Genomic DNA, 25,969 nt, shown 5'->3' on the forward strand with positions numbered 1-25,969 from the left:
AGCCGGGCCCGGATGGCCGCAAGCCGGGCATTGGTAGCCGAGGTAGAGTCGGATGGGGTCTGGGACATGATAGTGGAGTTGGTGGGTGGTAAGAATCAAAGGGAATGGCGTCCCATCAAAGACCCTCAACCCTTTATCAATTTTTCGCTAAAAATCCGGATCCGTTCTCGCGCTCTTATCATCGGATCGGAGATCCGGCCTCGGCCTCGTGGGCTCGGCCTTAATGGGGGGATACTGTCATATCCCATACATGAGGCTTCTCGTCCGGTCCGATCCACCCGATTCCTCGGGTCCGTTCTAGAATTCATTTCCCTGAGTCCCCATTTGTATAGGCTTCTTTCTGCCCCTATGTGTCCGGATCATCCTGACAGTTAATGTCCGGGTTCATTCTGATCCGTCCGTTAGTCTATTCATTTCCCTTTCATTTAACTTGTCCCCCCTGTTTCATTTAATCTCCGGCTCCATTCTCGATCGTCCGCAGCGGTTCATATCCGTTAGTACATTTTCTACATAGCCCTCTGATCCGAAGACTGCGCTTCGGCCGGAAACCCGTCGGATACACTACAGTATATAAACCCTTTGTAACCCGTGGTATTTCCTCAGTTCGAATATTAACTTAGACTCTGTTCAAACCTCGTGTCCTTTCGGCTCTTGGGATTATTACCCTAGTCCGATCCTCCGAGCCTCGGGATTATATCCCTAAGGCTAAATACCTCCGCCTCTACCTTCGGGTAGTCTGTACCTTGTTAGTTTCTACCCGGACGAAGTCTCGGGTAGTCTTCTCTCTCTCGTCCGGCCCGTCTATACCCTTCGGCCAACGATATCCAACCCCCTGTAAATTAGGGGCACGTACTCGGGTAAAGAGTGCAGCGCACGAGCTGAAGCTAAGCCCCTCCGGTCCGACCCGTTGAACACGGTCTTAACAAGAGCAGGCTTGGATATCCTATGTTCGATAAAATCTTGGACTATTTTGATGTTATCCTCTTCTTCGATGTTAGCTTCGCCCGGCTTTTCATGCGAAGTGAACTATGGAGATAACATCAGCGACTTACTGTGTTTAAGATGATGAGCAGCCTACCGCTTTGTCCACTCCGAATGCCTGATTGATCAGTGAAGACCTGCCAACGCCCGTCTATTGTAAGCAAAAGTGTGAATTACAAGCCTGAGAAGCAAAAGTCGCGCTCTCAAGATCAAAGGTTGCAGGGTTTTGGAAGATTCGAGGCTGGATGTGTGCGACGGCTGGTACACGGGCCCCGCTGGGGTTGTTCAACTTGATTCAATTTGGCACGAGTCCATTCAACCTAGCCAAGCAGACCATTCCGAATTTGTGCGGCAACGTTGTAAAAACTATCAAGGTAAGACTGGCGCAAGCAGTAATTAGTAATTGTAATGTGACATTGAGTTGTATTGACCACGCGGATCACAAGAGCTGAATTGGTTGAAGCACAGACCGACTTGTAAGTTGTGTGTGTTGGTCCTCGTTTGTTCATGTGTTATAACTTATTACGAACCAAATTATATACCAAAATTTGGTGTCAAAATGTTCATTGTCGTTGTCGATGGTAGAGGCTAGGAGCCGCGGCTCAGGCCGTCGGCTTTGGCTTTTCAGAATTCCAAGCCGGGCCAAAGCCCTGGTCAGGCCGTCAGTTTGGCCTGGCTTGGCCCGGCCTAATTTGGCCCGGCTTGGCTCGGCCCACGGCTTGAAGCCGGGCCATGCACATCACTATATCCGCCTGATCTTACAGGTGCGACACACGTGCATTATCACCTATAACTACAGTGCTTACGTGGGAGTCACAGGTGGATACCCGACAACGAAGACCTCGACAGCCCTTTTGGGTGTGACAATCAGCCTGGTATGGCCGGCGAAATATACATTCACCATCCTTCACGTGTACGGGCAACCGAAGGAAGGAGTTTCACTTTGACCAATTCCATTTCATTTGTAAGTTGAAGAGGTGGATTTTGGTACTGGGAATCAGATCAGTAACACGACAAGTGAGATTCTTAACTTAACTGATGTCGTTTGCTAGTATGCGTAATGTTCGCTATACTCTGCACGCTGCTCACGCACCCTCAGGCTCGAAGTTCAGTCATCTCTGAGATGTGCTCTATCCATATGTGGAACGCTAAACACTCTGAGACGGAGCGTCATGGATCGTGAATCTTCTGCCTTAGAAATGCTTTTATTTTCCGCTGTAGTTCAGACTGAAAGCGATCGCCGTCTTCGACCTCGGAATCACTAATTGAAATGCTCGCTGACGATGGTGTGTTGGCCCGGTGTTGAAGACTTGATGCAAGGGCTCTGATTCATCTGGTAAGAGAACATGGGAGTAGAGAGTGCGTCCTGACCTTCCCAAATCCTCGTCCACGTCTGGATCTTTTTGGTTGGCTTGACGCGTTCATTGGTGTAAAGCTTCAGCGCGTTTGTGGAAGAGGACAGACTCGGATAATTCTCCGAAGATCACACTCAAGATCGCTGCACGCGCTATTTCTCAGAATTTTCGACGTGACATTAAGTAGTCCATCATTTCCGTCAAGCTGCTACAGCAATAAAACCATTTGTTGTCTTCCTCCCAAGTACTCTCGACCCCCGATGCACAATACAACGATACGACAGATGATACAAATTAACACGAGTACATTAATTGCCATGTACTTGAGCGCACCGGTGAAACATGGCGCGTTTTTGGCACACGATAGACTCGGATAACTCCAGAAAACTTCACAAACGCCCGTCCGTCTCCCCCTCGGGCTCATCCGTCTCCTCCTCAGACTCGTCCCACTGAGACACCTGCTCCGTGACATTGCGGCCATTCAAAACATTGAGATGTTCATTGACCTCATCCCACAGCTTCCAAAAGCGCATCCCAACACCCCAATTGCTGACCCGGACGATGCGAGGGAACGCGGAGAAGATGATGCGAGCGACAGCTTCAGCATCCGCTATCTCAGAACAAGTCACGTTCAAGTTTTGTAGGGCGGGATATTGAAATGACTCGGCTTTAGGATCAATATCGATATTTATGGCATCCATTGATATGCTCAGCGTATGCAAGTGGGGACGTAGACGAAGCGCTGCAAATAATCCGCGGAATGTAATGGCAGGTGGCATCTCTGGGTCCACCAATTGCAAACTGCGGATGTGTGGCCAACTTGATATGGCTTCCAAAAGACGGTCGTTGTCAAGGTGAGTGCAGAAATGAAGCCGGAGATAGAGGGTTCGGAGCTGCCTGAAAGGAAGGAAATATGGAACCGCTGTCAAAGAGTTGTCTAAGGGCTCCTGAAGTCTTGGGCCACTAGAGGATATGGAAAGTTGTTCAAAGGTCTGCGTTGCTTTGCACTGGGACAGCGCACAAAGGAGTTGCTCAGCCTCTGCCAAAGGCAAAACTTCAACATGGATAAAAAGGTTTTTTAGGGAAGGAAATTCCGAGTGTTGCATGACTGCAATAGTATGCGAAGCCGTTTTTGCGCGGAAAGAAAGACGCGTGACGTTGATGAAAGGCGCGAACTTGACCATATCCCGTTCTAATGGCCAACTAGGAGCACTGTATGATAGTCTGTCAGTCCATACTGTGTGTAGGCTGGGGAGGTTGGAGAGGTGCTTCCATGCTGCCCAATCGAGTGGTGGACCTGACAGAGTTACAAGCCGCTTGCATAAACGGATACTGTCAGACAGCAAAACCAGCTCATCTGCTGTGCTGCGAGCCCGGTCCGAGATGCATAAGTGCTCTAAAGCAGGACAATGGGTCACGATGGATTTCAAATCCGGATGAACGTATGATAGGGCACAACTGCGCAGCGTAGGGGACAGAAAGAGATACAAATATTTATTTTGAGGACGTTCGGCCATGAAGGATAATGATAGCAGACCTGGGAACACGCATGTCTCGAGGGGAAGGGCTGAGTAAAGGTGAAATTGCTCGAAGAATAATGATACGACCAATGAGCGCACACGGGCGGCGTGACGCAAAAATTGACGGGCCTCGGGCTCAGATAATGGTTCGACGGAGTGGGACCAGTCCCAGGGGTGCTATTTGGATGCTCGGTGAGCAAATGAACGGGAAGAAGCACGAGTAGTCCGGACTGACCCTTGAACCACTACGATATATCAGTTTATGTAGCCTCGGTACACATCCTAGCAGTGGTGTCACCTCCTCTAGCTTAGCCCAAAGCAAATCCATTGCGGGCTCGTGGAACGTTTTGCATGTCCTGGCAAGCGCATTAAGGGATGTTTCCTAGCAGGGCCTGTATTTTGATCCAGATGCCTGAAAATATCCAAGAGGACTTCAGTAACCAGAAGTGCCTGGTGCATTAGATGTACGTCGAATCGTGGTTGATGGAATATACATACTAGTCTTTGTGCATTGTGAGTTGCGTGTGTATACTAGGCTAAATATACATGTCGCAAATTGCACAAACATATCCAAATAACCACTTTGCACCGGGTGCCAACCAATCATTTTATGAACTTGGCCACCCAAATGACTAGTCAAATTTCGATACAGTGATAAACCCTGTTGCACAACAATCTCTTGACCAAAGTTTTGTTTCTTCACAATAAACGTATTAGGTCGGCCAATATACCAGTCCTTGATTTTCGCAGCGTGCCCTTGTAAAAAATTTCAGGTGAGTCAATGCAAGTCTCTTAGAACTAACTCACATCCTCCTCGTTCTGTCCTCCGCCAGCCCTCTGGAGTTTCTCAGGTCCTTTACCGGGATGCACCCGTGCTTTTCGATGGTTCCCTCTGCTCCTTCGTGATATATCTGGGGAATCTCTGCTCCAGAATAACTGGCAATGCCGCGATGTCACCCACGAATCAGGACATTAACTCGAGAACGAGACAAATTGATGAACTTTGCAATCTCTTCTCGCACGTATTGCCGCCAGATGTCGTCCAGCCCCCAATCCAGAGCCCGGCGCTGGATAGCCTTCAGTAATTGACTGTTTGCTGTTCTGCAATATCGATGTATTCAGCTCCTCGAATTGAAATAGCACAAGGGCTGTCCTGCTAGTAACGCTTCCCCAGTGAGCGAACTGCAGGCTATCTTGCGTCCCAAGTGTTGAATAGCACAATGCCGGTCATGGACAAAAATTGCAACACACTCAAAGGTCAGTGCATCATTATTCCAACGCGGCCTCGAGACTACAATTTGTACAACCTGAATAGGTACACGTATCAAGTCATGATAATAATCGAAACAAACGGTCAAGGCATACAATGGCAAAGGCAAACAGCAGACAATAACGAAGAGAAAAGCGACCAATTGCAACATGGTGAGCCTGGCGACAGTTACACCTTGGTAAATTCCCACTGTTGACGGGCACTTCCGGCATGGTAATTCTCGAGTTTCACCTATTGAATATGTTCAGCAAAAGGGCTCGAAAAAAAGATCCGCTGACGTACATCGTACTCCGATCCACTCGGAATGGCGAGCACCAGATCCGCGTTCCCGCGAGTGAAGCTCATGCTGTATACATGAGGGTCGTTGATTTAGCATAAGTAGGTCCAACTACTGAGCACTGCGGATTCTCACGTAAACGTATTGTTCGTGCGTCCAACAAGGTCAACAAGACACGCAATCCTGGTGTACCGGACTCGTTCACCCGAGTCCTGCCCACGTCCGCGTCAACCACCAAGTAAATCAAGTAATGAACCCCAACCCAGCCTACCTGTTTCGCAGTGAAAAATCCATTGCCGTGGTTCCCGGCATTGTTGGACTGAATGCTGATGGTTTTGTGCTGGGACCCTGGGTGGTTTTGATTCCTAACGATCCACTACGTATGAGACGTGTATTAGAGAACTTCATCAAGCGGGTATACGAATGTGGATAAGTACCCTTTGAGCCTGCAGGTTACCATTGTCGGTCCAGCCATTGATCGGGTTGCCTTCAACTGCATTGTTGTTGTACAGATCAAGCATGAGGTTTCTGCCGGTGTTTCTGATCATATAGAGTCCGTCGGTAGGAAAACCCATTGTTTGTATAGGATGACTGTTTGTGTAGGTTAAGTACTTTGAGAGTGAGACGAGGAATTGCTAAAGGAAAAGTAGGGGAACGCTGAGCTTTTATACCGAGAATGAGTCTTCAGTACGCAGTCACCCAAATGCGACTAATCGGCAATGAGTGCATCCCTGCTCGAGTCGCGATTCAGAGGGCGTCAGCTGGGGTTTGGGTGTAGCCCCTAATTTCGTGTCTTCATTCTGACTAGTCTGACTATGGGAGACTTAGACTAGACGCGTGTTGCGAAACATCTTCTGTGTGTTGTACCACACCACGACTTAAGAGCTAGCAGTCGTGGTTTCTTTGCTACCCTACTACAATCCCTTCTCTTAGACACTGTTTAGTTTGTCCTCACTGATCATATCTCTCAAGTTTTTGAACATCCTTGTCCTGTGTTCGTTTCCGCATCGGTCATGTCTCCCTGTGCCTTGGGGCTCGACATTTCATTATTTGTTCCTTTCATCTTGGCGCCTCTAATTGACAGGGGTTGCAATTATTGCTACCATTCAATTAACTCCTCCTCTTTTTCACTAGTGCTAGTTGCCCACTGGCGTAACCAATGGTGCACAGTAAGTACAGCATGTTTCTCGTGTTTGAGGCTTCTTTCTGGCTTCAAAGTTAACCACGGGCCCGGGGTACCTTTCGCGTTGCCTACAGCCTATTGGATGACTCGGGCATTGCAATTCGCAAATCATAACTTGAAGGAGGGTTGTAAGAGCATTTTAAATAATGTCACGGCCTGTTGGCTATTCGGATCCGAACATCGAGCTATATGATATATCGTACGTAGATCGATCGTAGGATCCATATTCGTAGCTTAGTACAGCCGCCATCTGCGAACCACCGACTTCGAGCCTCACTCTATTTCCTCGTGAGCACTCGGACTCGGAGTTACAATGCACACAAGCCTGAAAAGTTTGCGGCGGTTCAAGATACTGTTGGAAGGCGTCCGAGTCAATCACAAGACGCAAACACCAAGTCCCTCGTGACGAGAAAGGCTGTGAGTTAGTCGTCGACGATTTGCTTTGGACAAAGACTGAGCAAGTCATTTGTGCGCTGTTGCATAACTGTCAGAAACAACCACAAAATAGCCCTCGATATCCACGGCGCCAAACTACTACTCACCTCGCCCGCCTTATTGACTCGTACTAACCATCCATATCATTACATACTGACCGGTATTACATTCAACTGCCATTTTTTTTTGCCTCGCTGCTCGCATACATAGCCAGTGTGGTGCCCTATAGCTTGTAAATGGCATGTTGAAGGAATCGGCTGTAAAGGGAAATAGACGAAGCGCAGATTTGCAATGTTCTTAGCATCTCCAGGTTGTGATTTGCAATGCCCAGGTCGTCCAATTGGAAACGCGAAAGGTACACGGGCCTGTGATCAAAGCCGGAGAGACTCAGCCTCGAACGATACTGACGTACTGTCTGCCAAAGGGTTACGCCCCAGCGGACAATAAACACGGATAGAAAGAGAGTGAGAAAGAGGTTAGCCTCTGCGGAGAGAATGGTAGCAATTGTAGCCCCTATCAATTTCAGAGCGCCGCGGCGAAAGGAACAAAAATTAAGATTTGAACGTCTGTCGACTCAGACAGGGCCTAGTAAGGCACTCCGCCGAGCTTCAGCCCCCAAATCACAGGAAAACAAGACTGATGCGGAAACAAATAAAGCACAAGCAGGTTCAAAAAATTGAGAGATCCGAGCTACGAAGCGGACACACACTGAACCAGCGTCTGAGTGATCAGGGTCTCAGTAGGGATTGGATTGCTGGGTCTGAATCATGGGTATAAAGGTAGGGAAATCAAGACCACTAAGTCCATCATTCTATCAAACCAAATTCTTACCATCTCTGCATCATCCACCGGTATGACTTATCCTAAAGATGGCCTCTATTACCTCCAAAATTCTAGCAAGCCGGATTGTTACGCCACCATCCGCAGCGGCGAAGACGTACTTCGCGGAGATACCATCAACGGCCCGCCAATAGAGAAATCCCGGAAAGTAAGCTGAAGAACCTTCTGATCATCCTGTACCCTGAGAGCTTACGACAAGAGTATGTAGTGGCGCCTGACCGAAGTCAACCAGTCAGATGCTAGTGGTCTCTCTCAGTTCTATTGCACTCTTACTCAGGAGAAGGATAACGACACATTGGGCGTGAAAGCCATCAAAGACGTAGGCAGTCTGTTGTAAAATTAAGATTGCTCCTTAGACATCTGACACAATCTGCAGTTCCAACCTATCTACTCCATCGACGGCTCGCAGTCCTGGTTCCTCGACCAGGCTAGCGAGGGTTACACGTAAGCGAAGATCATCCCTTTAAATCTTCGTGCTCAAGCTCAGGTGTCGCAGTATCGGCGTGACCGGTCATGACGGTCGGTACACTTGGCACCTCCGAGACACAGGCGAGCCGGTGTGTGCACCTCTCCTTTTTCGTAAAGTGTTTCTGCTTAACCTAGCGCAGATCGTGATCAGCATTCAGGGCATCATGCCATCCCAGAGCTGGAAATTTTTACCCGCAGAATAAGCACTGGGATGCAGATACTCGCGACATGTATTTGTTTTGTTTCTGAAATAGGATAATTGTTGTACCATCAGTTTACGCAAATGCAGCATGTAAAGCGGTGCCGAATGTTTTTGACTTTACTAGCGTTCCTACCTATCCTTTCCCGATTCCTCGTCTCACTCTCAGGCAATGTGTTCCGAAGGTAAAACTCGAGAATTACATTGTTTGGAAGTGCCTGTCAAAAATGAGAATCTACAAAGGTGTGGCTGTCGCTAGACTCACCACCTTGCAGAAGTGTTCGTTGGGTAGAGTTTTGTTGTCTCCACATATATGCACTACGTCGTCTTGTGTCTGCTTCCGTGTTGCACATCAATGAGTAGCATTGCTTCGGTCTAGCTCAAAATCGGCGGCTTTGCTCAACATTCAGCTAGTATACGAATGACTTTGCCAATGCTCACCAGGTCCAGCTGCTAGAGTCGTCGTGCCGTTTCGGGTACTAGGAGTAGCCGTCGAGAGATCTTTCTGATATCCGTGATGGCACCAAGGCTGATTAGCATATTTGAACTCCACAAACATCAGTCCGTGACAGAAACCTATGTATTTTGAGAACGGTCGACCATAAACGTTAATGACAGGCTACAGCAGACCTGGGAATACGCATGTCTCGAAGGGAAGGACCGAGTAAAGGTGAAAATGCTCATGAAAAGATGACCAATGAGCGCACATGGGAGGTGTGATGCGCAAAATGATGGACCTCGGGCTCAGATAATGGTTCACCGGAGAGGAGGCCAGTCGCAGGTGTGCTATTTGGATGCTCAATGAGCCGAAGAACGGGAAGAAGTACGAGTAGTCGGGACTGACTTTTGATATTGTGCAATGTATCAGTTGATATCGCCTCGGTACACAGCCTAGCAGTGCCGTCGCCCCCACTAGGGACATCGAGGGGGCGCTGCGAACAGTCCGCGATATGTGACGGTAGGGACCGTCTCCTCGTCCACTGGCCAACTTGACATGGCTGCCAAAAGAAGGTTATCATCAAGGTTGAAGCAGCGATGACGAAAGTCGAGCTGCAGGGTGCGGAGCTGCGTGAAACAAAAGAATTGTGTGATAGCTGTCAAAGAGCTGCACCCCAACTGTTCGGCTATGTGAGATTATGTCAAGGTGTTTGAGGTTCGGTTTTGGACAACACACGAAAAGTTGACGGGCCTCTGCCCAAGGTAAAACACCGATATTCATCACAAACTCTTGTAGCGAGGGGAGTTCTTAGTGTTGAATAACTGCGATGGTGTATGCAGTCGTGTCTACATAGAAAAAAAGAACTATGAGGTTGAAGAAAGGTGCGAAATTGATGATGTCCCGGTCGAATGATCGAGAGGCCTCGGGCTCGCTAATTTCCACTGTGAGGAGGGTAGGGAGGTTTGATATGTGCTTGCATGCTGCCCAGTCGAGAGGTGGGCAACACAACGCAACAAGCCGCTTACACGAACGAACACTGTAGCAAGGGCAGGGAATCTGCTGCAAAGCAACAAATGAAGTCGCGATATATTTGAAATTCAGATGAACGACCATAGGTTGCACTCGGCGTAGCGGATAGAAAGAACTTTACAAGTATTTATTTTGAGGATGTTTTCAGCCCAAAGCAAATCGACTGTGGGCTCGTGAAAGGTTTTGCATGTCGTTGCAAGCGAGTGAATGACAATGTGATGAATTTATCAACAGCAACAAATACCATCAGGGAGTGGTGCAAATAGACACAAATAGCTCCTGACTTCGCGCTACCATACATTCAAGTTGGAGTCCAAATCAAACGAGTTCGATTAACCATCAAGATTCGTTGAAAAACCCGAACCAACCATCGATATCCATTACCCGGCCGTCATTCCTCACCCCAACGATACGCGGCTTCGTTCAAGTTCTCGTTTTCATCTGACGCGTCGTCGCCCTCCATGGCTTGTACCTTTTGATCCCTGCTTCCATGTTCAACTCGCAAGGCACCTGAGTGGGTCTCAAAGAACGAAAGCTACCACTTTTTGGGAGGGGCATACTTACCTGCTGATTCAGCTGCTGCGCGCGCCGTTTTATCATGATGCGCTGGTGGGTGGGACAGCCAGAAAGAAAAATGTGGTGAGTGTTATTTCGGATGATGCCAACAGTTATGTCTTCCCGGCTTGCACGTTTTTCATCCTCGCCCCTCCACGTTCTTATTATGAAGACGTTACAATCAACGCCTCCCTCTCAAAACTTTAAACAGGGGATATTTATTCTTTCAGTAAAGCACGAGCTCGACTACAAACCAACACACTCACTGCTGACCGGCAGCTCGGCAATTCCCTGAGTGAGTTGAAGAATCGACACGGTCACGCCCTGCAATGGATCGACGATATCTATGTCTTGCACTGCACGCCGGGATCCTGACACTCAGCGATGAACATTATTAATATTGTTATTGGTCGCTGCAAGCTCCCAGACACAGGACTTCGTCGTTGAACGGATCGGACAGGCAAGTTTTTCAGGCTTATTCATGATCATAACCTCACTCGTACATTTGTAAGGCACGCATGTAGCTGTCATCATGCTGGTATCCACCAGAGATCGTGGCATAGGTGACACCCAGCGTCGCAAGTTTATGCAGGTATTCTGCAATCCGTCGCCTCGTTTATTCATCGATGGCGTCATCTCTCAGTCGTTCGAGATGATGCATCCAGAGTAAGTTGATGATCAACGCGGTCCATGAAAGTATTTGAAAATCATATTTAGTGGAAACACGAACGATGGGACTTTGACCGTAGCATTTACAGGATGGTTGACACGCGAGTGGTATCTACCTTTGACTTGGTAACCCGCACACTGTCCCTCAAAAAACGAAAGCTGGAAATTTTTAAAGTGCATCCGTTGCTTGAACTCCATCCAGTTCGAAGGCTATTATCTGCCGACCGCCAAGTCTTCCGAGGGATCTTATACAGCATCCACTAGCTAGAGCGACTAACAATGTCATACACGTCCCATGTGTCTGCATAGAGTTTAACCCTGAAATCATAATAAACGAGATTTTCTTTCTTTTCCCAAAGACGCATCGAGAAAAGTTATGGAGTAGAATGGTACACATACAAGACCTTAATCCACTTGCAATCAGACCGCCGATAATTGGGAGGTACAGCTGACAATCAAGCCCAATCGGTCTCGCCACCGTCTCGGCTGAGGGTGACCGACATCATTCGAAGACGTACACCCCACACTAGAAAAAACGCCAGATTGCACGATCATACATCTATTTCATATAGTTCCACCTCCTGAAACTACCTCGACAGACCACATTCAAGAAAACCCGCATTCACCGCCGAGACCCCTCAACTCCACTTCGAACCGAAACAACATTGACGCTATGTTGCATTGCCTTAAGGTCTTGCTACAAAGGGGTCAGCGGAACCGCTACAATCCCTAGAGTTGAAACATACACAGGCGATACTGTAGAATGATTTGAACAATTCTTCGGAGTAACTCCACCTTCGCCTGAGAGCAAATAAACACACGTTTGTATGAGCGCCACTGAGAATGAAATAAACGACGAACAAGACGTTTCACTTTCTCCGGAGAACGTTGTTCAAACTCTTGCTTCAGTCTCTCCTGGGAACGTTCAAAAGCTTGTTTCAGTTCCTCCTGAGAACTTTCAAAAGCTTGTTTCGCTTGCTCCCGAGAACACCCAAAGGCCTGTTTCGCTTCCTCCTGAGAACGTTCGAAATCTTCTTTCATCTTGGCCTGAGAGCGTTCAAAAGATTCTTTTCCCCTCCTCTCCTTCCTCCGGAAGCGCTCAAACGGTAACTTTGCTATCCAAGTAGACCTGTTTCCTTGATATTGATGGACGGCAGCGCTCACGGCTTCTTCATATGCGTGAACAGCAGCGCTCTCAGCTTCTTCGTATGCGTGGACAGCAGTGCTCTCAGCTTCTTCATAAGCGTGGAAGGCAGCACTCTCAGCTTCATCATATGCATGGAAGGTAGTGCGCTTTGCTTCTTCATATTTGAGGACGGCAGTGCTTTCAGCTTCTTCATATGTGAGGACGGCAGCGCTCACAGCTTCCCTAACAGCAGGAGTATGTGGAGACGCCATGTACTGCTCGAGGGCGTCAAGAACACTGGGAACAGACTGCTGCTGGTCCTGAATGTACTGCCGCTTGTCGAAGATGTAGAAAGAGTGTTCAAAAATGATGAGGGCAGCTAAATGATTAATGATAAGCAGGTTCATTGCAATTTCGCCTGAAAATTCACCAGAGCTAAGCTGAACAATTGTCTCCAATGGCGATGAGCCGGAGGCCTGGCAAATTTTCAACATGCGAATTGTGTGTAGTCTGTGACCAATTGGACATACCACAGAGAGTAACCTAGACCCCATCTCTGCACGTTGATCGCTGTGAAACTGGTGAAATTACGATGGAAAGTTGATAATCGTCTCCCTCTGCTGAGGATCAATACACTCACATCCTGTCAATAAATAATATCTTAGGTCAGCATGGCCCAAGGTCAAAGGAAGATGAACAAACATACGTCCTATTGATGGATCGGTGATATCGTTCGTGAGCAAGGTTCAGGGATCAAATACTCACTCGCTGTTAGGGGATGCGCAATGTCAGTGATAAGTCGAGCTCCTTGACGGAGGATAGACACACTGACTTTCTGTCAATAAATGAGGAATCCCATTAGCGAGTAAGGCTCGAAGATCAAACACTCACAATCTGTGAAGGAATGTGTAACGTCAGTGATGTGCATGGCTAGACCCAAACAGCAAATCGACCCACTCACAATCTGTCAACGGATCGGCAATATCTTCGGTCAGCATGACACGAGGACGACGGAGAATGAACTCACACCCTGAAAACACGTGAATGAGCAAGATGGTAGGTCGACAGAGGATGAACACACTCACAAGCTATCAACGGATGAGCAATTTTTTGGTGAGTATGGCTCAAGGTCTGTGGAGGACGAGTATACTGACATTCTGCAGATGGATCAACAATTTCTTCAGTCAGCAAGCCTCGAACTCGACAAAAGATCACCACACGTGAGTCACATTCTGCGAAAAGTGGGCAATGACTTGGATCAGCATGGCTCGAGCTCGAACGAGGATCAAGACACTCACATACTGCGAACAGTGGGCAATGGCTTGGATCAGCATGGCTCGAGCTCGAACGAGGATCAAGACACTCACACGCTGCGAACAGTGGGCAATGGCTTGGATCAGCATGGCTCGAGCTCGAACGAGGATCAAGACACTCACGATCTGCGAACAGTGGGCAATGGCTTGGATCAGCATGGCTCGAGCTCGAACGAGGATCAAGACACTCACATACTGCGAACAGTGGGCAATGGCTTGGATCAGCATGGCTCGAGCTCGAACGAGGATCAAGACACTCACACGCTGCGAACAGTGGGCAATGGCTTGGATCAGCATGGCTCGAGCTCGAACGAGGATCAAGACACTCACGATCTGCGAACAGTGGGCAATGGCTTGGATCAGCATGGCTCGAGCTCGAACGAGGATCAAGACACTCACACCCTGCGAACAGTGGGCAATGGCTTGGATCAGCATGGCTCGAGCTCGAACGAGGATCAAGACACTCACGACCTGCGAACAGTGGGCAATGGCTTGGATCAGCATGGCTCGAGCTCGAACGAGGATCAAGACACTCACACGCTGCGAACAGTGGGCAATGGCTTGGATCAGCATGGCTCGAGCTCGAACAAGGATCAACAGACGTACTATCTGCAAGTAAATGCCCAACATGAATGAGAGCAACTTTCAAACATTCATGTGATCTTACCGAAATATGTGGAAACCATCTACCCAACCTCGTTATTGCATCCTCAGATGAGATTTTCTCATCAGAGACGACAAATTTTTCAAGTGCGCTGAACAATAGTCAACAACATTCGCAGCAGTCAAATGAGCTAATGAGCACTTACCGTTCTACTGCATATCTCACGCAGAGCTCCAAGTTCGTTTGTTGAGTTGAGACGAACAATTGCTGAAGCGCTTCACTGTCCAGAGTTTCAGCCGTGCGCTCGATGAGTAGCCCACAGTCTGCATCATCCTTGTCCATGTCTGATGGATCAATGGTCATCATGTCTCGCAATTCGACAATTCACAGCTTACCAGGGAGGCATACGTGACATTTTGGTGGCCGTCGAATGTCCTTGGAGTGGTATAGAAACTTCAATTGCGACCCATTCGCAAATGCCTCCTCGGCGCGCTTCGGAGCAAGTGCCTTAGCGTCTGTCCTCGATTTTCCTTCCTTCCTTAGTCGGGCGAATGCAACGTCGTAAAGGGCATCGAATTTCGTAAATATCACGATCACTGGGACTGAGAACGGAAATTGTATGTAAATCAGTGGATCAAAGCACAGATGCGAAAGCTTACTGCTTCCAGTGTCGCAGCGGGAGAAAAATTTGAGTTCAGCTTCGGTGAACGCCCTGCTTGCTTCATCCATTGGGATACAGTACCTATGCCAAAGAAGTGAGCCAGTGCATATCGCCCATTCGACTAATTACCATATTGTGTGAATACGATCCTTTATATCTCCTTCCTCCGAACGGGCTGCGATAAACGTGTTCACCTTGTCGTACTCGGATTCGCCGCCTGCCTCAAAACCGCGCGAATCGTGAAAAATGAAGCCTGGGTTTTTTCGAAACACCATTTCGTTATTGATGTCGTGCTCGCCACGCTGAGAACACGTTAGTTCATGTTGCTAACTGACGATAGTAGACGTTACCCCTCTGGATTCCTTCAAAACATCGACGTCGATCTTGGACAGTCATCACTATCAGTATTGTACTAGCATCACGATGCGCACCTTTTCCCCAGCACTATTAAATATCTCTGGGTTCTCTCTGGTGTTACAAACCCTCTTTAGGATGGTCGTTTTTCCTGCGTTCGCTCTTCCTATGATAAGGATTCGAAAGCGAACGATTTTCTCTTTTATCTTTGAAGGATCCATGGATGAAGGTAGATGAAACTGGGACTGAGCAATGAGAATTGTTCAGCACTGCGAGTAGGTTTATAACCACTAGTACTAGTGTGGCGAGCGCCCTAATCCAGTGGGCAATGGCCACACCGGTACCATGAGGCGTACATGAATCGCGTCGAAGTCTCAATTACGGCTTTTAGATGGACTTCCATTTGATTGCCTTTATCTGTAAATAGTAACAACTTGCACCTGGGACACTCGAGCGCAGGCTTATAACCAGTGTGTGAATTCTGCGACTCTGTGAGCGCCCTAGATTCAGTGGGCGATGGGCATGCTCAAGGAATGTACGTAGCATGCTGGGGCATACACGACTCGCCTCGAAGTGTCATTTCGGATGTTTCCGTTTCCGAGTCAAAGCGGCATGTGTACATGCATGCATAATATAGTAACTTGTAAGACGCTTGATCCCGCATTCGTATGGACTAAGGACTTGCTCAACCCTGCGGCCACCAAACAACTTGAATGTGTGAACTCTGCCATCAGTGGGCAATATTTCAATGAGCATACTCAAGGTTGGGCGTACCATGAGGCGTACACCTCACCTCGACGACGGCACGGGCTTCCATTAATTAATTTATAGTACATACAACGTTTAAATTTGATCACTGGTATGGAAGCCAGCTTGCTCGACCACCAAACTTGTACATAATATTAACTTCGACTGGCCCATTGGCGCTGGCCATCAACAGCCAGGTGCACCATGAGCAGGTGGCCTTGAGGCATCATGCATCATGCATCGTGCATCAACGAGGGACCGGAAGGAACCAAGTCCAATCGTCCTCCTATTCGGTCTTCCTAAGTAGGTGAGACTAGAGTTTACCCCCAGCGTGACTGACCACATGCTTCACATCTATCTACCATCACCTTCCCCCACCAAGGAGAGTCTGTCTTACTACCTAGTAAATAACCATCAGCATGGCCAGCTCTCTTCACGCCTCAACGGTTCCCTATCCTCTGCACATCTCTGGTATGCAATTCCACGCCCATCAGCTTAACGGTCATTTTCACTGAATATATCTAATAGGTTTATCTGTCGATTTCAGCAAGTCAGCAAAGAATGTAGAGTCGGCTCAAGTACGAATCGGCAAGTCGCACGCACCAGTTGAACGTGCAACAGGAAAGACTTTGCAGCTCATATTTTATCCACCCATGTAAGCGCTCGACTCAGACGAATGTACTCGTCCGAACTGTTTTTATCATAGGAAGCTTTCTATTGAGGATTCGTTTTCCCTCCATGTACGGCACAGCACATGGTTTCGAATGAAGACTGTTGGCATTCAGTTCGATACCGAAGATATCTTCCGCGTGTTTGGTGCAAGTGGAGAACTTGAGACACGAGGTAAGCATGAATGCTACGTTCTCACCTTGATTTCTGAGTCCTGACTGGCTCGAACAGAATACACGAAGGTTCACAAGAATTTCACGGTCATCGTTGAGCTTTCTAGGAATACGGCAACCGAAGTACTAGTAAGGACCCACCTCTTACTTCCAAACTTGTCTAAGCCACAGACTAGCAGGCTGGTTCTTCTTCTGGCGGAAGCCAGGAGCTTCAGCCTACAACCGACGAGATCATCCGAATTTGTCCTCGGTGAGTAAAGATAATCATGAAGCGCCATTAATCAGACTGACACAGCAAAATCTCAAGGTTCCGAATTTTGGTGATAGGAAATGTAACAAATTTTCGTTGATCTCGCGCCTGTGCTGACAACATGCTTCCAATAGACCGGCGTCGGAAAGACTTCACTGATCAACCACGCATTCGGAGTGGAAAATGCGGTGAGCTGCTCACGACACTGAAACACGTGCAGCTACTCATACTGCTGATAGACCGCTTCACACAATAAGCCAGGCGAGGCCACCATAGACAACGAGTTCATCTCACCACAGAACAATAGATTTGTTCTCCACGATAGCAAAGGGTTTGAACCAGGGGGAGAGGACAACTTCAAAACAGTCCAGGATTTCATTGACCGTCGGGGGAAAATGCCTGATTTGAAAAATCAGCTGCACGCCGTTTGGTGGGATCTCCACCTTCGTGAGCTTATATGGCAAGCTGATGACACACAAGGCTTTGCTTTGAAATACCCCGTGCAGGCGGGCGTTTACTGGAGACCGGCACAGAAGCATTTCTCACATTGAAGCGTGATGGCAAACTGGGAAAAAGTACGTTGACCGATCAGAATCACCTCGCAGATTCAACTCACAGTTTGGTCAAAGTCCCCATTGTCGTCGTTCTCACTAAGTACGATATGCTCCTCGACCGCGTGGATCGTACTCTACATCACTCCTCTATCGGACGATTAAGCGAAGATGATGTCAACAAACTCATCAAGACCACAGCAGATGCTGAGCTACAAGATGTCTGCATCGGACCCCTGAAGAAATTCGCAGGTCCTGATATACCGCACGCTACCATCTCTAGTGGGTACCAACACTTTGATAGTTTCGTATCTGCCTCTAAAATGTACGAACATAGCTGAAGACTGCCATAAAGAAACACTTGCGTGTCTGATTCGGATGACAGAAAACTGCGTTCGTCAGCATGTTGCAACCGAGGCATCGGTGATGACCTCCATGGCTCAGCGAGTGGATCCTGGACTCAACATCCAGGCGTCGATTGAGTGAGCCTTGCTTGCTTCATTGTTGTCTCGTGACTTATGCAGTGTCAGGGTTGGAAAGAAAAGTTTGTCTCAATTCCGTCATGGTAATTACTGGATGCGATCTGAGCCTTCACATCCGTTTTACAGAATACTGGAAGGCGCTCGCATCAAGCACAATATTCAAAGACCATTCGATGTGGGACTGTCTGCGTGTGCTTCATACCGACATTGTTGCTGTGTGGAACTTCAATGACCCTCGCGGTGTAATAATTCTCTTCTCTGCCGTTGTCGCATGTTCTGACGTGGCTCACTCGCAGTACTTGTATAGCCCAGAATTCAGGACGTTGATGGCGAACATGGTCAATGAGCTAGACGTTGGACCCACTGCTGATCCAACCAGGAACATGTAGGGCAGTCTTTTACATGACGGATGCATTTCATCTCATTTAATGTTCGCAGTGCATTCGGGCTCTCCATTGTGGGTACTATTTCCGGCATCTTGTCTGCCCTGGCCGGACCTGCGGCTCCCATCGTGGTGCCGATAGTGGCAAGCATTGTGATCGCGAACTGGGTTTACGAGGCGTATCAACGGTCGTGCGTCCTGCTACTTATCCTTGATTGAGAGAATAATGACAGATCCTCCTCAGCTGCGCGGCGCTCCAGCGCTTTATGAAGTACATCATCGACTTGACTCTTGTGTTGCAGACGTTATATCTTGTGTCGGAAAACCAGGAATTGACTCGTAGGACTATCAAGCTCGCGATCAAGTCCTACCACGAGTCGCCTACGAGCAGAGCAGTGCATGCTCGGATTCAGGAGTATGATAGGCAGTCGACCTTCCTGGAACGCGCAGACCGTGGTTCATTGGATCGATTCGTTCAGCTAATCCAATCATATAGCATCAGTAGAGAAGAAATGTCTGGTCTTCGAGTAGATATTCCGGTTGTGGGTTCATTACCGGATGAGCCATGGGAAGACGAGAAGACGTAGGGCTTGATTTTTCTTCTTTTGTGATGGGTTTGCGCGCCGGCGGACATTGTCCGAGTACTTCTGCCAGGACTACTTACGAGTACATTAATTGCCATGTACTTGAGCGCATCGTTGAAACATGACACGTTTTGTGCACATGATAGACTCGTATAGCTCCAGAAAATCTCACAAACGTCAGTCCGTCTCCCTCTCAGACTCACCCGTCTCCTCCTCGGACTCGTTCATCAGCCACCCAATATGCCTGCTCCGTGAAATCGGACCCATCAAAACATTGAAATGTCCGTTGACCTCATCCCACAGCTTCCGGAAGCGCATCCCGGCATCACCATTGTGTCGCTGGATAACTCGATCGACGCCAGGGAGCGTGGAGAATATGATGCGAGCGACGGCTTCAGCATCCGCTATCTCAGAACAAGTCACGTTCATTTTTTGAAGGGTGGTATGTTGAAATGACTCAGCTTTAGGATCAACATCTATATTCACGGCATCCATTAATATGCTCAATATATGCAAGTGGGGACATCGACGGAGCGCTGCAAATAATGGATGAATGCGTCGCGGGTAAGAACATAGGACTATTGGGACACTCCAGAGACGGGGCTGATGGCGGAAGATCCGACGGAGAGCTTGTGTTTGAAGGAGAGTACGCGAGTGCCATACCAGGCGGGTTCGGAACTGGGCCAGGACCACAGGTGCACAATTGTGCCGGGTTTTGTATTATATGTACGAGGATAGGCTGGAGAAACAACCAGAAGTCAGGAAAGAGCACGGTTCTTCTTGGCAGTTGAACCCACGTTAATGCGGTCACGCCTCGTTTATTAGCCTCGTATATTGATGCTCGAAGGTCGAACACCGCAGTGATGGTTCACCTGCGTCATGATGAACTTCGATTGTGTTTATACGAATACGGTAGAAATGAGAGAACTTCACATTGTCCAACACTGTAAATCACCCAGGGTGGGTCACCAAATTGAATGCGTGATCCACTGGTGGTCACTCAACGATTCTGTATGGATGTGCGAGACGAGAAGACGGAAGATGACGATGCACGAACCGTTGGGTGAATAGCCCGATGTAACCGAGCACTCAATCTACCAGAAAGAGCATCAGTAATCCGTACAACCCGCCAAGAAAACAAGTTCCACCATGCTCAAAATTAAGGATTTCACTTCATTCTCGTCCGAAATTCCCACTTCTCGTCCGATATCGGATAAATGTAGTGTCAGATACGTGGTTGTGAGTTTCTTGATGGCCCAACGGGGGGCGCGGTCGAGTGCCTGGGTGATGAGACCAAGTGTTCTTTCCTATACGGGTGGTTAGCGATACACGGATTTATGCGTTTTCGATGTCGTACATTGGCGAATAGTTGATGCTCGTTTTCAACTATCGTGCGAAGGTAGTCGCGTTGTAGAGGATATGCATTCATGAAACTTGAGTAAGGCGTTGCTTTGAAAAGTCGCATAAGAATCGGGTGCATGTACTTGGATGGAGGTGATGTCTGACTGATAGTGAGCGAATCGTTCACCCATGAAGGATACTCGTACCTTTCCGCGGTATATCAGCTGTACGAGGGCCAACTTCTTCAGGGCTTCCATTTGAATAGCGGACGCTGCTGAGCCTGGACATGATACGCAGATCTCGAAGAGTTCTTCAGCAGCTGGCCAGTTCTTTAGCGCAGCAAATGCGATGCCGCCGGCGTAGTGGTATATTAGATTGTCGTGGTAGGTCAAGCCAGAAAGTGAGAGATCAATTGTACTGATTGAATGACTCAGGACGGGGATTGCGGCTGTGAAATGGCGAGTGGCGACGCAAGTCTTTGGCAAGTCAGAAAGCTGGAAAGACATCACCATTGAGAATCTCACCGTTAGGAAGATAGGGTGGATGGTGGTGAGGTGTGAAAGGGTCGGAGGATATTTTGCAAGCAAATCGGATAATGGCACGATAGCAAGTTTGAGCTAAGAAATTTGAGATCGAGTGGAGACATGGTTCAAGAATATATCTCACATTGCCTTCAACTTCAGCAAATTGTCGTATTCCAGTTGCAAGAAGTGTCACTGGACGTATGTGACCCCATTGCAGAGTGCACCAAGATGTGCTAACCTCGATCCGGAGCAAAGCGTGCATGTTCAGGGACAAAATCGCGGCAAAAAACCTCGATATGATGCCACAGAGGCTTATCAGACGAGACGGTGTGCAGTCGCGCAGACCTTCAGAAGATCGGTGTGCGTAATGCAAATGTCCAATAAGACTCGCTCACAGAATGTAAAGCATGCCGATTGTGTGATCTCGCGCGTTTAACAGAGTCAAAGGATCTTGGCTACCTGGCAAAATGCTGGACAACAGGACTTCTCTGACATCTTTGGATGCGCAACTCCTCAGATATTGGTTTAAGTGGGAAGGACTTGATGTCGAAGTTATGGTTGTGACAATGGAGCCTACCGAGACATGACTGGCAGATTGACTAGGCGCGTTCGATGATGACTGTGCAGGGTTTGTGCTTGACGTGGCGGATGTAGGTGGTGGAGTAGGAAGACCTGATTGATTCATGGCACAAAACTTCGACACCAACTGCATTATTAGTCAACGAAGTAGCTATTGTCAAAAGGTTAGCTACCGAAGATGATCATCTTGATTTCCTTGGTGCGAGGCAAACCGGTATGTACGGTTCTCAAGACTTGGATGGCAGGCCTTTGGTTGAAGAATGATACCACTCCTGTGCACTATGAAAGACAACTGCAAGTTGAGCTCCCAGTGATCGTCCCGACTCCCCAATGATTGAATGATTACCTAATCGACAGAACGTTTTCAACAGCTGCCCGGCAAAATCCATTTTCAGACTTTTCTTCTTCCTGGAGGACGATTTGCACCCTACAGCCATGCTCTCACCTCGATTTCTGGGAGTACGAGAGCACCGCTATTCGCCATCCTTCATGGATTAACTGCCGTCGTTCCCATTGTGGGTATTTTTTACACGGCACGCACCTTAGGCGCAGGCGAACGCGTCGTCAATGCTGTTGCCCTCAACCCCCGCAGGTAATCTTTGTTGCTGACACTTGGGTCGCATATTCTGGCTAGTAATCAGTACACCTTTCGATTACTTGTAAAAGTCGTCGTCTTGTAACACGCATTACCCTCGGATATGTTCGAACCAGGCTTTAATTCACTCCCAGTCAAATTGGCTCTTCAAAGACTTTCTCCATCTCTAGTGAAGCCTCGTTCCCCCGGCAGAGCATTTCTCTCTCGTCCTCGTCTCGCGCTACATGCTACTTCAGTGGAGCACATCTGGACGATTCAGGCATACGACCTATTGGTAGCAGCCTGGAATCTTGCGACTGGTGTCATATCCCATGCTGGTGTCCTAGAACTAGTTGCAATCAACCTATGTGTGTCTTATCGATGTGCTTCCAACCTGGTCACTGATAATCGACTATTGATGGAATTGTTGTAGTTTCTCTGGTGACTTCGGATGGTGCTCCCAACCGAGAATCGCGAATTGGGTGGAAAATATGACGGAACAATGTAGTTTCGTCCTGGGTTTTAGCGTCGCACTAGAATGTATGGCTGTGCTCCAACTTGCTATCCGCGCCAAAGCCAAAGTGGACGTTGAAGTTCGCATCAAGAAATATATTACTCCAGATTCTTGCATCATTGTGACAGGGATGCCTGGTTGAGCTCATCGATAAGGCAATGATCAAATCTATCATCGAGATCATTGAGCCTCAATGAACCTGTACGACGGCACAGCAGCAAGTGCGGGTACGTGTTCGGCCATCATGATGAAGCCCTATATCATGCGAATGCTGATGTTCATTTCGTCTTCATAGGGATGGGCGCGAGATGGGCATCATATATTTATGAGATGAGTCAGCTGAAGAGTCTGTCATTTACTGGTGGGTTATCGTTATTTGTGGCGGCTTGCAGAATCAGACCCTTTGTGAGCCTACTTTAGGCTAAGTCCACTTCGCTGCTTAAAGTCACGTGGCACTTAAAGTGATGACTACTTTAGGCTAAGTCCACTTCGCTGCTTAACTCGTAACTTGAACAACTCCTCCATTCTAATAGTCGCGTCAAGATGCCTGCTACACGCTCGTCCAGCCAACAGCGCACTCGTCCACGCGAAAATGAACCATACCCATCATCTCCACGAGCCCTACCCAGCCGATCGGAGACAATGTCAAGCTTTCTTCAGAGGTATTTTCAAAATTTGACTTTGCTTTGCATTTAGATAGTGACGCGCTGCAACGTTAGTTACGCTGGAACAGCCCAAGTCACCACTTGTTCACGCGAAAATGAACCATACCTATCATCGTCAAGCTTTCTTCAAGGGTATTTCAAAATTTGACTTTGCTTGGCATTTAGATAGTGACGCGCTGCAACGTTAGTTACGCTGGAAAAGCCCAAGTCACCTTTCGACCGAACATAATTGGCTCATCACCAAGATCTAAAAGGAATCTCTCAAAGAAGCCGTTGACAGGCGAGGTCTTGGAGATATCGTCTTCGTCGGATGAAGGATCAATACTTCCCAAAGCTCCGGGAAATGGATCCGAAAGCTCGTCTTGGCAGCGGGAGAATTCGAAATTGAAACACGTACGTCTCTGCGATTATCATAATTCCAATTTCGCCAATGACAGGGAGGGGGGTTAGACAAACGAGAAGCTAGAGCAGCAACTCGCCGACCAGCGCACACAACTTGACGCTTCAAGGAAGCTTCTCAAGGATCAAAGTGAAGAACTTGCCGCACGATTACAAGAGATCGATGATGGACGCAAGGAGATCGAATTGCAGCAGGAGAAGCTTGATACTTTGCAAGCAAAAGTACGTGTTCATGTCCATCTTTCCTAACGTTCTCTCAGTCGTTTATATAGGAGGCTACCAAGTTGGAAGAGGTGCTGTCTTGTCACATATGCGCACATTTGATGTATTCTCCGTACATGTAAGTTCTCATCTTCTGTTGCTTTCTGTCTACTTAACCATCTGTCCTAAACTTATTGACTGCGGTCATTGTTATTGCGAGGGATGCCTCAAGGGCTGGTTCGACGAAACGCTCACCAAACATATCCGCGAACATCCCGCATACAATATGGACCGTGACCACATGCCTCGCAATTTCCCCCAACTTCTCCAGACCCTTGGTCCATATGTCTCGCGTCCAATTCAGACGCAACTGCAAGACATGTATAATACTTCCCGACAACAGCAGCCAGTGTATACCTGTCCGGGATGTCGGAAGGAGGTCACCGGAAAACCAGTCATAAACTATGTAGTCAAGGACATGGTTTCCGACGTCGGAAACGTTCTTGGACAACCAGACACTCGCCGGGAGCCTTCTAATATTGGTCCTGGCCAGCGGGCGGGTCCCTTTGACGGATTTTTCCCTCATAATTAGTGTAATTGACACACATACTTCAGCATTCTACGTATTTGTTGATTTTACGAGACATGATACACAAGCTAAACTAGGGTACAGAAATACAAGGGAAATGGAAAGATTTGTCACTCGGGGTTGAAGTGAGCCTAGATCGAACTTCCGCAGCCGGCCGACATCGAGAGAGTTCGTGGATGCCCTCTGGAAAGATTCCTTGAAGGACTCGGACTGGCTAGTCGTTCTGATGTGGATATACCAACGTGAGTAAGATGTCCTCTCATCTGTCAAATGATGCATGAATATGACCATTTATCTCTAAAAAGTTCAATGATCAAACGGTCGACTTTAATGCCTCCTCCAGTGGTTCAACGTCGAGTTTCTCTGCCTGTTAGCCTGTTAGTGCAAACCTAATACGTGAATCAGGCTGGTCTATTCTCAGCCGTCAATTCTACATTCATCGTCGGAACGCAGCCTAACCCATCAAACACTACAAATGTCCTCCTGCTACGGCTGATCCAGATCATCAGTGAGTCCCGATAGTGGCAAGCATTGTGATGGAGAACTGGGTTTACGAGGCGTATCAACGCTACTTATCCTTGATTGAGAGAATAATGACAGATCCTCCTCAGCTGCGTGGCGCTCCAGCGCTTCATGAAGTACATCATCGACTTGACTCTTGTGTTGCAGGCGTTATATCTTGTGTCGGAAAACCAGGAATTGAATCGTAGGACTATCAAGCTCGCGATCAAGTCCTACCACGAGTCGCCGACGAGCAGAGCAGTGCATGCTCGGATTCAGGAGTATGATAGGCAGTCGACCTTCCTGGAACGTGCAGACCGTGGTTCATTGGACCGGTTTGTTCAGCTAATTCAATCATATAGCATCAGTAGAGAAGAAATGTCTGGTCTTCGGGTAGATATTCCAGTTGTGGGTTTATTACCGGATGAGCCATGGGAAGACGAGAAGACGTAGGGCTTGATTTTTCTTCTTTTGTGCATGGTTTTGCGCGCCGGCGGATATTGTCTGAGTACTTCTGCCAGGACTACTTACGAGTACATTAATTGCCATGTACTTGAGCGCACCTTTGAAACATGGCGCGTTTTGGGCACATGATAGACTCGTATGACTCCAGAAAATCTCACAAACGTCAGTCCGTCTCCCCCTCAGACTCACCCGTCTCCCCCTCGGACTCGTCCATCAGCCACCCAATATGCCTGCTCCGTGAAATCGGACCCATCAAAACATTGAGATGTCCGTTGACTTCATCCCACAGCTTACGGAAGTGTATCCCGGCATCACCATTGTGTCGCTGGACAACTCGATCGACGCCAGGGAGCGTGGAGAAGATGATGCGAGCGACGGCTTCAGCATCCGCTATCTCAGAACAAGTCACGTCCAATTTTTGTAGGGTGGTATGTTGAAATGACTCGGCTTTAGGGTCGACATCTATGTTCACGGTATCCATTAATATGGTTAGCATATGCA

At 48.1% G+C, this 25,969-nt stretch overlaps 11 protein-coding genes across 11 annotated transcripts; 5 read left to right on the forward strand and 6 right to left on the reverse strand.

Annotated features, from left to right (window-relative positions):
- Window positions 1–2,569: 2,569 nt before the first annotated feature.
- DEU56DRAFT_819928 (uncharacterized protein) lies at window positions 2,570–3,700 on the reverse strand. Its single transcript, XM_041354051.1, has one exon. The coding sequence runs from the start codon at window positions 3,518–3,520 to the stop codon at window positions 2,726–2,728; it is 795 nt and encodes a 264-aa protein (XP_041205396.1). The 5' UTR covers window positions 3,521–3,700; the 3' UTR covers window positions 2,570–2,725.
- Window positions 3,701–5,294: 1,594 nt separating this feature from the next.
- DEU56DRAFT_915646 (uncharacterized protein) lies at window positions 5,295–5,978 on the reverse strand (the record flags this gene model as incomplete). Its single annotated transcript, XM_041357769.1, has 5 exons — window positions 5,295–5,357; window positions 5,409–5,472; window positions 5,539–5,615; window positions 5,675–5,779; window positions 5,841–5,978. The coding sequence occupies 5 exons, from the start codon at window positions 5,976–5,978 to the stop codon at window positions 5,295–5,297; spliced, it is 447 nt and encodes a 148-aa protein (XP_041205397.1).
- A 1,896-nt stretch (window positions 5,979–7,874) lies between these two features.
- Window positions 7,875–8,532, forward strand: DEU56DRAFT_982667 (uncharacterized protein; the record flags this gene model as incomplete). The annotated part of the gene is made up of 4 exons (XM_041359905.1): window positions 7,875–8,009; window positions 8,070–8,180; window positions 8,238–8,305; window positions 8,358–8,532. The coding sequence occupies 4 exons, from the start codon at window positions 7,875–7,877 to the stop codon at window positions 8,530–8,532; spliced, it is 489 nt and encodes a 162-aa protein (XP_041205398.1).
- On the reverse strand, window positions 8,524–9,827 carry DEU56DRAFT_526402 (uncharacterized protein). The gene is made up of 6 exons (XM_041346638.1): window positions 9,703–9,827; window positions 9,373–9,644; window positions 9,159–9,314; window positions 8,970–9,104; window positions 8,794–8,907; window positions 8,524–8,746 (listed from the first exon to the last, which is right to left on the reverse strand). The coding sequence occupies exons 2-6, from the start codon at window positions 9,545–9,547 to the stop codon at window positions 8,694–8,696; spliced, it is 633 nt and encodes a 210-aa protein (XP_041205399.1). The 5' UTR covers window positions 9,548–9,644; window positions 9,703–9,827; the 3' UTR covers window positions 8,524–8,693.
- Window positions 9,828–10,869: 1,042 nt separating this feature from the next.
- DEU56DRAFT_819946 (uncharacterized protein) lies at window positions 10,870–11,120 on the forward strand. The gene is given in 2 exon segments (XM_041354052.1): window positions 10,870–10,930; window positions 10,942–11,120. The coding sequence occupies 2 exon segments, from the start codon at window positions 10,881–10,883 to the stop codon at window positions 11,060–11,062; spliced, it is 171 nt and encodes a 56-aa protein (XP_041205400.1). The 5' UTR covers window positions 10,870–10,880; the 3' UTR covers window positions 11,063–11,120.
- A 490-nt stretch (window positions 11,121–11,610) lies between these two features.
- DEU56DRAFT_819952 (uncharacterized protein) lies at window positions 11,611–12,636 on the reverse strand. Its single transcript, XM_041354053.1, has 3 exons — window positions 12,082–12,636; window positions 11,950–12,021; window positions 11,611–11,917 (listed from the first exon to the last, which is right to left on the reverse strand). Exons 1-2 carry the CDS (start codon window positions 12,616–12,618, stop codon window positions 11,950–11,952), a joined length of 609 nt encoding a protein of 202 aa, XP_041205401.1. The 5' UTR covers window positions 12,619–12,636; the 3' UTR covers window positions 11,611–11,917.
- A 594-nt stretch (window positions 12,637–13,230) lies between these two features.
- On the reverse strand, window positions 13,231–15,655 carry DEU56DRAFT_526444 (uncharacterized protein). The gene is made up of 11 exons (XM_041346639.1): window positions 15,356–15,655; window positions 15,275–15,307; window positions 15,054–15,226; window positions 14,923–15,005; window positions 14,659–14,865; window positions 14,469–14,607; window positions 14,327–14,414; window positions 14,197–14,268; window positions 13,852–14,061; window positions 13,426–13,578; window positions 13,231–13,240 (listed from the first exon to the last, which is right to left on the reverse strand). Exons 1-10 carry the CDS (start codon window positions 15,497–15,499, stop codon window positions 13,558–13,560), a joined length of 1,170 nt encoding a protein of 389 aa, XP_041205402.1. The 5' UTR covers window positions 15,500–15,655; the 3' UTR covers window positions 13,231–13,240; window positions 13,426–13,557.
- A 582-nt stretch (window positions 15,656–16,237) lies between these two features.
- Window positions 16,238–19,206, forward strand: DEU56DRAFT_526745 (uncharacterized protein). Its single transcript, XM_041346641.1, has 17 exons — window positions 16,238–16,328; window positions 16,408–16,496; window positions 16,554–16,680; window positions 16,732–16,868; window positions 16,926–16,996; window positions 17,047–17,117; window positions 17,175–17,199; window positions 17,252–17,305; window positions 17,357–17,547; window positions 17,598–17,692; window positions 17,747–17,950; window positions 18,006–18,150; window positions 18,199–18,212; window positions 18,277–18,392; window positions 18,447–18,535; window positions 18,589–18,723; window positions 18,777–19,206. The coding sequence occupies exons 2-17, from the start codon at window positions 16,445–16,447 to the stop codon at window positions 19,117–19,119; spliced, it is 1,869 nt and encodes a 622-aa protein (XP_041205403.1). The 5' UTR covers window positions 16,238–16,328; window positions 16,408–16,444; the 3' UTR covers window positions 19,120–19,206.
- Window positions 19,207–20,225: 1,019 nt separating this feature from the next.
- Window positions 20,226–21,666, reverse strand: DEU56DRAFT_742246 (uncharacterized protein; the record flags this gene model as incomplete). The annotated part of the gene is made up of 7 exons (XM_041348921.1): window positions 20,226–20,423; window positions 20,474–20,617; window positions 20,664–20,933; window positions 20,982–21,074; window positions 21,124–21,173; window positions 21,220–21,326; window positions 21,377–21,666. 7 exons carry the CDS (start codon window positions 21,664–21,666, stop codon window positions 20,226–20,228), a joined length of 1,152 nt encoding a protein of 383 aa, XP_041205404.1.
- A 1,329-nt stretch (window positions 21,667–22,995) lies between these two features.
- Window positions 22,996–24,515, forward strand: DEU56DRAFT_526858 (uncharacterized protein). The gene is made up of 7 exons (XM_041346642.1): window positions 22,996–23,009; window positions 23,069–23,310; window positions 23,368–23,445; window positions 23,502–23,706; window positions 23,764–23,934; window positions 23,997–24,052; window positions 24,103–24,515. Exons 2-7 carry the CDS (start codon window positions 23,192–23,194, stop codon window positions 24,503–24,505), a joined length of 1,032 nt encoding a protein of 343 aa, XP_041205405.1. The 5' UTR covers window positions 22,996–23,009; window positions 23,069–23,191; the 3' UTR covers window positions 24,506–24,515.
- A 499-nt stretch (window positions 24,516–25,014) lies between these two features.
- DEU56DRAFT_742240 (uncharacterized protein) lies at window positions 25,015–25,456 on the forward strand (the record flags this gene model as incomplete). Its single annotated transcript, XM_041348920.1, has 2 exons — window positions 25,015–25,061; window positions 25,114–25,456. Coding segments are annotated over 2 exons (390 nt in total), but the record flags the coding sequence as incomplete, so codon positions are not given.
- Between the last annotated feature and the right edge of the window lie 513 nt (window positions 25,457–25,969).

This window comes from Suillus clintonianus, assembly GCF_016758775.1.
Source record: "Suillus clintonianus strain FC179 chromosome Unknown DEU56scaffold_71, whole genome shotgun sequence".
NCBI classification, from domain to species: domain Eukaryota; kingdom Fungi; phylum Basidiomycota; class Agaricomycetes; order Boletales; family Suillaceae; genus Suillus; species Suillus clintonianus.

What these genes read in the sequence shown, in the direction of transcription:
- DEU56DRAFT_819928 (XM_041354051.1), bottom strand. Translation starts at nt 3,520, where the DNA reads ATGGTCAAGTTCGCGCCTTTCATCAACGTCACGCGTCTTTCTTTCCGC.
- DEU56DRAFT_526402 (XM_041346638.1), bottom strand. Translation starts at nt 9,547, where the DNA reads ATGATAACCTTCTTTTGGCAGCCATGTCAAGTTGGCCAGTGGACGAGG. An exon ending in GACTCTAGCAGCTGGACCTG is followed by an intron (nt 8,908 to 8,969) that starts GTGAGCATTGGC and finishes GCCGATTTTGAG; the next exon opens with CTAGACCGAAGCAATGCTAC. An exon ending in ACGAACACTTCTGCAAGGTG is followed by an intron (nt 8,747 to 8,793) that starts GTGAGTCTAGCG and finishes CATTTTTGACAG; the next exon opens with GCACTTCCAAACAATGTAAT.
- DEU56DRAFT_819946 (XM_041354052.1), top strand. Translation starts at nt 10,881, where the DNA reads ATGGATCGACGATATCTATGTCTTGCACTGCACGCCGGGATCCTGACA.
- DEU56DRAFT_819952 (XM_041354053.1), bottom strand. Translation starts at nt 12,618, where the DNA reads ATGGCGTCTCCACATACTCCTGCTGTTAGGGAAGCTGTGAGCGCTGCC. An exon ending in CGGAGAAAGTGAAACGTCTT is followed by an intron (nt 12,022 to 12,081) that starts GTTCGTCGTTTA and finishes ATTTGCTCTCAG; the next exon opens with GCGAAGGTGGAGTTACTCCG.
- DEU56DRAFT_526444 (XM_041346639.1), bottom strand. Translation starts at nt 15,499, where the DNA reads ATGGATCCTTCAAAGATAAAAGAGAAAATCGTTCGCTTTCGAATCCTT. An exon ending in GTGAGATATGCAGTAGAACG is followed by an intron (nt 14,415 to 14,468) that starts GTAAGTGCTCAT and finishes ACTATTGTTCAG; the next exon opens with CGCACTTGAAAAATTTGTCG. An exon ending in GATGGTTTCCACATATTTCG is followed by an intron (nt 14,269 to 14,326) that starts GTAAGATCACAT and finishes ATTTACTTGCAG; the next exon opens with ATAGTACGTCTGTTGATCCT.
- DEU56DRAFT_526745 (XM_041346641.1), top strand. Translation starts at nt 16,445, where the DNA reads ATGGCCAGCTCTCTTCACGCCTCAACGGTTCCCTATCCTCTGCACATC. An exon ending in TGGAGAACTTGAGACACGAG is followed by an intron (nt 16,869 to 16,925) that starts GTAAGCATGAAT and finishes TGGCTCGAACAG; the next exon opens with AATACACGAAGGTTCACAAG. An exon ending in GCTGATCCAACCAGGAACAT is followed by an intron (nt 18,536 to 18,588) that starts GTAGGGCAGTCT and finishes TAATGTTCGCAG; the next exon opens with TGCATTCGGGCTCTCCATTG.
- DEU56DRAFT_526858 (XM_041346642.1), top strand. Translation starts at nt 23,192, where the DNA reads ATGCCTGCTACACGCTCGTCCAGCCAACAGCGCACTCGTCCACGCGAA. An exon ending in AGAATTCGAAATTGAAACAC is followed by an intron (nt 23,707 to 23,763) that starts GTACGTCTCTGC and finishes GAGGGGGGTTAG; the next exon opens with ACAAACGAGAAGCTAGAGCA. An exon ending in TTGATGTATTCTCCGTACAT is followed by an intron (nt 24,053 to 24,102) that starts GTAAGTTCTCAT and finishes CATCTGTCCTAA; the next exon opens with ACTTATTGACTGCGGTCATT.